Source organism: Polypterus senegalus, chromosome 3, assembly GCF_016835505.1.
Source record: "Polypterus senegalus isolate Bchr_013 chromosome 3, ASM1683550v1, whole genome shotgun sequence".
NCBI classification, from domain to species: domain Eukaryota; kingdom Metazoa; phylum Chordata; class Cladistia; order Polypteriformes; family Polypteridae; genus Polypterus; species Polypterus senegalus.
Genome location: NC_053156.1, coordinates 58,487,494 through 58,495,716, shown reverse-complemented (window position 1 = coordinate 58,495,716; position 8,223 = coordinate 58,487,494). Strand labels below are relative to the sequence as shown.

Genomic DNA, 8,223 nt, shown 5'->3' with positions numbered 1-8,223 from the left:
CCCGGCCAGGACGCCTGGATAGTCCCCGACTTGGACAATGGTACTCCTCGGCCACGAGAGGGCAGCCGCCCGGGGCTATTTGGGGGCCACAAGGACGAAGCTGGGACACTCTTTATGAGAGGATGTGGCCACCGCCAAGGGGCACCTGGACAGTTAGAGAACCTTGGATGGCAGCACTTCCGCCACACCAGGAAGTGCTGCCAGAAGTAATTCCGAGGACACCCGGAGTGCTTCCAGGTGCTTTCCTGACACTTCCGCCACACCAGGAAGTGACGTCAAGGGGAGCACCTGGGGCTCATACGGGTCATAATAAAAGGGGAAGCCCCCCTCCAGTAAGCGAGACAGAGTTGGGAGGAAGGAGACGAAGCTTGTGAGGAGGACAGGAGGTCAAAGAAAGAGAAAGAGAAAGAAGAAGAGTTGGTGCTTGTAGACATTGTGGTGCTCGAATATTTAATAAAAAGAAGTGTGTTTGGACATTCTGGTGTCGGTCTGTCTGTGTCTGGGGGTACGCTTTCCACAATGGCGCCCAACGTGAGGCCCACCTCCTGCTAAAAGGGGGGACCCCGTTTTAAAAAAATGTTTGTGGAGGCAACCCGCACAGCAGACGAAGGTGCACTTCCATCGCAGGAGCTGTCGCTGACTGCAGAAGGGCTGCGGGGCGGAAGCTGCCCGGAAGACTCTTCTCCGACTGATTCCGCTCATAGGGTGGAGGGAGCGTCGGACGACCGGAAGTTCCTCCCAGAGACAGGCACAGGATTGGACGGAGTGTGTTGTGTGCCCGTCGGTGAGTGCTTGAAGGCGGGACCAACGAACACCAATCCTGGGATGCTCGAAGACCCAACAGAGCATGCAAAGAAGCTCCATGGCTCCCAGCCGGCAAGTGAGTGCGAAAAAAGTTTGAATTCACCGCCAGCTGGCTTAAGTGACTTGTTGTTGGCTGTACAGGAGTTAGAGAAAGTCTTTCGTCCTGTACAGCCACTTTTACAGATACTTAGCGATTTGAAGAGCGTAATTAAGACGCTAGAGGAGACTGCGGACGCGCCCCTGAGAGCAGTACTGGGATGGTTGAGGCGGCGCGACGTGGGATTCTCCAGCCAATCTGATGCTTGGGTACAGGTAAGTGTTACCGGTACCGAATATAATAATGGAATCCCTAGCAAAAAGAACCCGGATGCAACGGAAGAGATCCAAGTAGCAGGGGTTCCGACAGTAGATCGGGGGACGAGTACTGAGCCCGCAGTACAAGTAGAGACGGGGGGACGGTGCCGGCTTGTATGCGTCGGCACCCAGACCGCCCCGCGCCAGGAAACTGCGGCACTCGTAACCTGGTCGAGAGGTGTGCAAACAGCACGGGGTCCCTCTTTAATTCATAAGGGGATCCAAGCTGTTACAGCGCTCCAGAGTAACAGGAGGCCCCGGAGAAAAACAGAGGGGTCTCCCAACAGGTGGAAACGAGGTTACAAGAGCTTACGTAAAGAGAGAGAGCTCTCACCGAGTCAGTGGAGAGTTGCCCCAAACCAAGCCGAAGAGATATAGGCACGGGCGTTCCCGTCCTGTTTTCAGGTCTGGAGGGCACCAGAAAGACAGAGGGCGCGCAGGTGTTATACGAGCCATGGAGATGGGCATCTGTGGAGACATTGTCCATATGCCTGGAGTAAAGATGCCGTTAGGCGGTGTCGGGACAACGTCTCCGCACCTGTTTCCTGTTTTGCAGGTCCAGACCATAGAAGATGGTATGCTAGGACCCCACCTTGGAAGACTCCTACCCCTCGCGGGACGGGACGCTTTGCCGGATGGGCTTCAGCTGGTGAGGGGGTAGTGTCACAGATGACCAGGGACACTGCCCAGCCGGGACGCCTGGATAGTCCCCGACTTGGACAATGCTACTCCTCGGCCACGAGAGGGCAGCCGCCTGGGGCTATTTGGGGGCCACAAGGATGGAGCTGGGACACTCTTTATGAGAGAATGTGGCCACCGCCAGGGGGCGCCCGGACAGTTAGAGAACCCTGGATGGCAGCACTTCCGCCACACCAGGAAGTGCTGCCGGAAGTAATTCCAAGGACACCCGGAGTGCTTCCAGGTGCTTTCCTGACACTTCCACCACACCCGGAAGTGACGTCAAGGGGAGCACCTGGGGCTCATCCGGGTCATAATAAAAGGGGATGCCTCTCTCCAGTAGGCGAGCCAGAGTTGGGAGGAAGGAGACGAAGCTTGTGGGGAGGACAGGAAGTCGAAGAAAGAGAAAGAAGAAGAGTTGGTGCTTGAAGACATTGTGGTGCTTGAATATTTAATAAAAAGAAGTGTGTTTGGACATTCTGGTGTCAGTCTGTCTGTGTCTGGGGGTACGCTTTCAACACTGAATATTTCTTGTGTGTGTTTTTTATTTTTTATTTCACTAACCTTTTGCTCTTAACTGGTGTCATTGACTCAGCCCCACACCATGTTGCTTCTTTGAAAGTCACATGACTTCACCGCCAAGTTATCCAACCTCTGCTAATGATGAATCCGCTTTTTGCATATTATTTTCCGGTGTGGACTAAATATAACTTTTTTGACTTCTACCTAAATGACTGAAATCAGTATATTGTATATCCCGCAAAATTCAATAAATTAAACATGTAGAACATAAACAATACATGTAAAGTAAATACATTTTTGTAAATGTAACAACCTGCCATTTCCCTTTTTTCAGTGAACATGAATTAAACCTCTTTAAAAGGGTTATGCCACTTTGTGCTAACGACTAAATAAAGTAAAATGGTTTGGGACCAAAGGTACTGTAGTTTCTCTTGTAGAGTTTTAGTTTTTTCGGGGTCTGTAAGTTCTGCTCTTAGAATGTAACTCACAAGTCTCTTTGCAAAAACACCAGCCTGTTGGAATTTTTTTTCCAGAGCTATATGTTCTACCCAAAGTACAATATGCAGTATGTGATTCTTCACATTGGTGGTGCCCTTCATCATTGTCCAGAATGTACTAATTCTAGTAGGCTATTCTTCCCCTTGTTATATTTGATTTTATTTCATTACAGATGTACCTGAATGAATCAGAGAGTGTTGCTGGCTTGCTTTTCTCTTTCTTTCCCTCACCAGGTAGACATTTTGATTTGTTTTTCTCAATGCTAAAGAGTGAGAAGGATGTACACTTGATTTTTTTAATTGATTGTTGATATATACTTTTCTTTTGATTTATCCAGATATACACCTTTTAAAAATCATACTGGAAACCTGGGCATTTTCAGGCACATCACAGAAGTACCGGTTGATGCCGAGGTTATAAGCTTTGACATCTTTCCTGGATTCACTGGAAGCTTGTTCATTCTTTGAGGCTCATTCAGTCTGAGAACTTTGACAGAAAAACAGAGGATTCGTTTTTTCTTCCACTTAAGGGTGATCACTAATATGGAAACTAATAGGTATACAGTGGATTATAGTGTGTTAAATGAGCTGAGGCTGGAAGGTAGCTTCTTCGATGTGGCCATCAGTGTTAATGGAGTGGTGTTTCCTGCTCACAAGAATGTCCTCTGCTGCTGTAGCATCTACTTCAGGTGAGAACCACCATTTAGAGGGAGGGTATGTGTATTTGTGTGGGAGAATGGCTAGAAATTCACCACAGTTAAAAAAAATAAATAAACTAAAGAAGTTGGAATGGGTTCTCTGGGCAGATAATTAGTGAAGTAACTGGCCAAAAATAAATGAATTAGAGAAAAAAAGTGATAATGTGACTTGTAAAAGTGGCTACTCAGATTATCTTTAGCCAGCAGCTTCTCCTCAGCTAAGTCTTAATTACCCACTAATTCAGAGAGTAATGATCCAGTTCACTGTGGCTGATATTCTGAAATGGGCAGCAACAAAGACCATAGATTTTGGGTAGTTAGTAGTGTTTGGGGTTGACTGGACTTGGATATTCTTCTACATCAGAACTTGAAATCTGTGACACGGAAAGTGAAACTCTCTTTCTATGCAGAACCCTGTTCTCGAATAGGTGGAGTAGCAAGGAGAAGAAGGTCTACAACATCCCAGGTGTCTCTCCAGATATGATGGAAATGATCATCACATTTGCCTACACAAAGACTGTGCCTGTGACATCAGAAAATGTACAGCAACTGCTCGCTGTAGCCGACCAGCTTAACATACTGGGACTTAAAAACCTCTGCAGTGATTTCCTTGAGTCTCACCTCTGCCTCGAAAATTGTATTGGGATCTGCAGGTTTGCATATTATTATTGCTGCCCAGACCTGAGACTCAAGGCATTCAGGTTTATCTTGTACCAGTTTGAGGATCTGGTCAGGGTGTCAGAGGAGTTTCTGCAGCTAAGTTTTATTGAACTGTCGGACATCATTGAGAAAGATGAGCTCAATGTCAGTAACGAGAGTCAGGTGTTTGATGCTGTCATGAGGTGGATCTACTACCAGGCTGAAGAACGCAAAGGAATTCTTGCCGATCTTCTCCCTAAGGTAAAAGACATTTCAGCTGTGATTTATTAGCATCTACTACCTATGATACATGTTGTTTTAGTGAGACTCATACAGCTAAAGTATTTATTTCTTCTCTTGCAGGTGCGCCTAGCATTAAAAGACACAAAGCATTTTCTAGAGAGTGTGAAAAAAAGTCACCATATGAGTGAAAATGAGGAATATAAACTTTATGTTCTCAGAGCCATGTTGCAGATGATATATGATATTGGCATTAATGAAGCAATTACTCAAGAGGCCAGCTGCTCCACTGCTCACTGCCGCCTCCCCTACAGCATTTTGTTGTCTATTGGGGGCTGGAGTAACATTCACCCCACCAATGCAATTGAAGCTTATGATTCACGTGCTAAGATCTGGACTGATGTGACATGTGAAACAGAGGCCCCCAGAGCCTACCTTGGAACAGCTTATACAAAGGGACACATTTATTTTATTGGTGGATATGACAATGTGGAGTACTATAACAGGGTGCGTAGGTTTGACCCTGTGCAAAAGGTCTGGCAGGAGGTGGCTCCTATGCATTCCCGCCGCTGTTTTGTTAGTGTGGTTGTTCTCGATGATCTCATTTATGCCATGGGAGGATTTGATGGTCACACCCGTCTTAATACAGCTGAAAAATACAATTTAGAGGCCAATCAGTGGACACTGCTGTCTCCCATGAATGAGAGGAGGAGCGACGCCAGTGCAACCACACTGGATGGGAAGGTAAGCTAACAAAAGGGAAGAAACTGTAATTGCTATAACAAGTAAATAAGTATACCAAGAAGAACTGTTCAAAAAGATTTAAACTTTAAAGAAAATGATGAAGGATATTGAATTTAGATTTGAAATTGCAGAGAAGGTTTACAATAGTCAAATTTACATTTTTTACTGCAGTAATGTTTAATTACTTTTTTGATTACATAATACAAATCTCACTCAGATACTGTGGAATCAGAAAATGACCCTTTCACTCTCAACACAATTCATTATGTTGTAAATATAATTTTAAATGGATACATTTGACATTTTTGCCCATTAGTCTACACTCAGTAGCATATCATGACAAATAGGCCTGTGTAATATATCAAGTGGCACGATATGAACAATATTTTTTAATGCATCGTTTGAAAACATACCTATCGCGATATATTATGTAATATGTTTTGTTAAACACTAAAAGTATGTAGTGCGTTATTTCTGCTAATTGGAGCACATCCTAAATACAGTCATTGCGATGAAACCCCGCCTCCTGCTTATCTTAAACAGTAACAACAATGGCGGAGACGGAGGAAGAAACGAGTACAGCTATCAGCGATGATTTAGTGCCAAAAAAGGTACAAATGTGACCTCCGTTGTTTGGAAATGGTTTGGCTTTAGACAAAATGATACAGAACAAAAGACTTATATGTAAAATTTGTAAGAGAGAAGTAGGAACGAAGAGCGGCAATTCCTCGAACCTCTTCAATCATTTGAAAACAAAACACGTTACGAAGTTCGAAGAATGTATTAAACTTAGCGAGAACTCTGCTCAAAACGCAACGAAACATTCTCTCGTTGCATACCGTATGAAAAAAACAAGCCCCAAATGTAAGGAAATAACAGCTGCAGTAACATACCACATTGCAAAAGATATGGTCCCTGTTGCCACTATCGAAAAACAGGGATTTCCGAAACTACTGAGAACGATTGATCCCAAATATGTAATTCCCAGTCGGAAATACTTTGTCGAAGAAGCGCTGTCCAAATTATACAACGAGGTAAAGGAGAAAATTCTGAATCAGCTTCAGAACGTTCGCAATTTCTCCACCACATCCGATCTGTGGACTAGTCGTACCATGCAACCATACATCAGCCTAACGGTACATTTTATTGAAAACTGGGAGATAAGAAGCGTTTGTCTTCAGATAGGATTTGCACCAAATAACCATACCGGAGAAACGATTGGGCTGGGGCTCAAAGATGCGCTTAAATCGTGGAAATTAGACGACGCGCTACAAGTGTTCATTACCACGGATAACGCTGCAAATGTGATTAAAGCTGTTGATCTGAACAAATGGAAGAGACTGCAGTTCTTTGGTCACATGCTGAATCTGGAGATTTGTATGGCATGTGTGTGCGTGCTAGTAATGTGTCGATCACGAATGAAACGGTTTTTGAGCCGATTCCCGTTTTTTGGAACCGATGTCTGACAGGCATTGTGTAGTGTTTGTAGCGAAACACTAAGTGCAAACATCTAATCATAAGTCAGAACACTGCTTAATTTGGCTGAATTATAAAAGGCTGGAGTGGGAAAATGAAGAGGCGTTTGGGAGTCAATCCTTAGTGAGCTGGGCAAAATGATCCGGCTCACTAAAAACAGCCGAAATGCCCACCGCTAGTGCGTGCGTGTATGAGAAATGTTTGAAAATAAATAATAACACGTAGTAAATGTAAAGTGTTTGTGTGCATGTATGAGAAATATGTTAAATTAAATAATAAATATGCTAAGAGAGTAAATAAACGTAAATACAGATAGTCCCCAGGTTACTGACATCTGACCTACGACAGGGGGCCGCAGCTGCGACGCACGCGCCTCAGTAACTGCCGCTCCGTCATCTTCTGCATGGGAGGCTGGAGGTGGACGATTTCGCTGCTCGCGCAGTGTAGCGTCACCTCGGGCGGCTCCCGGTGGCAAGCTGTTTCACTGCCCGCCTACTACACACGGCTGCCTGTTCATTCTAGGTGGGCGGCTCGTAATGCTGCAAGCGGTGACCCGGTTGTGGCTGAACGGAGGCCATTTAGGGTGAACGGGGCGACGCGGGGTAGCATTGTAGTGTGCCTCGGATGGGGGCGGTGGTGCAGCGGACATTGCAGGCAGCATACAGTAGTGGAGGTGACTGTGAGGTGCGATAGTGAACCGCCCCTCGCTGTCCCCATTCATTCTCAATAGCAAGCCTGCTTGTACTTTTACGCACATAGCAGGAAGTTGTCTCTTATCAGTACAGGGTGGACCAGATCTAATTATGCAGATCCAGATCGTTTGGATGACTTTGATTTATGCGAGAACGATTCTTAATGTCGTCAGTTCGCACACTTCTCTATGGTCCGGGATTTTTCGGGTGATTTTATCTATACTAATAAAAGGCAAAGCCCTCACTCACTCACTCACTCACTCACTGACTCATCACTAATTCTCCAACTTCCCGTGTAGGTAGAAGGCTGAAATTTGGCAGGCTCATTCCTTACAGCTTACTTACAAAAGTTGGGCAGGTTTCATTTCGAAATTCTACGCCTAATGGTCATAACTGGAAGGTATTTTTCTCCATTAACTGTAATAGAGTTTAGCTGGAAAGACGTGGGGGGCGGAGTTTCGTGTGACATCATCACGCCTCCCACGTAATCACGTGAACTGACTGTCAACGCAGTGCGTAGAAAATCAGGAAGACCTCCAAAAAGCGCTTAAGAAAACTTGCATTATATAATTGAGAAGGCAGCGAAAAACAATAAGAAGCGAGCGAGTGACATATACTACCATATTCATGAGTCCTGCTACCTCGGAAAGAAAGCAAGGTGCAAACCTAAACTTTAAATTAAGTTCATAGACAGGCTACCGCTGGCGTTTCACATGCCCACGGGAATGCGGGATACAAGTTTAATGAGAGGACGCAGGATATAAACGAGAGTTTTGATCACTTTGTAACTAAGTTAAAATTGTAGGTGAAGGGGTGTGCTTATGCAAATTCCGAGAGACTGTGTTTGTGGGGGATTGACAGTTAAGGCGGGCGGGGGAG

General features: G+C 45.3%; 1 protein-coding gene across 1 annotated transcript in view; it reads left to right on the top strand.

The window, feature by feature from the left end:
* The first annotated feature begins 4,018 nt into the window (after positions 1-4,018).
* The window catches only part of LOC120525185 (kelch-like protein 10), a 44,018-nt gene continuing 39,813 nt past the window's right edge, over positions 4,019-8,223 (top strand). The window contains exons 1-2 of the mRNA XM_039747283.1: positions 4,019-4,453; positions 4,556-5,176. Of these exons, the coding sequence (XP_039603217.1) occupies positions 4,034-4,453; positions 4,556-5,176 (1,041 nt within the window). The 5' untranslated portion in view covers positions 4,019-4,033. The remainder of the gene's footprint in view (positions 4,454-4,555; positions 5,177-8,223) is intronic.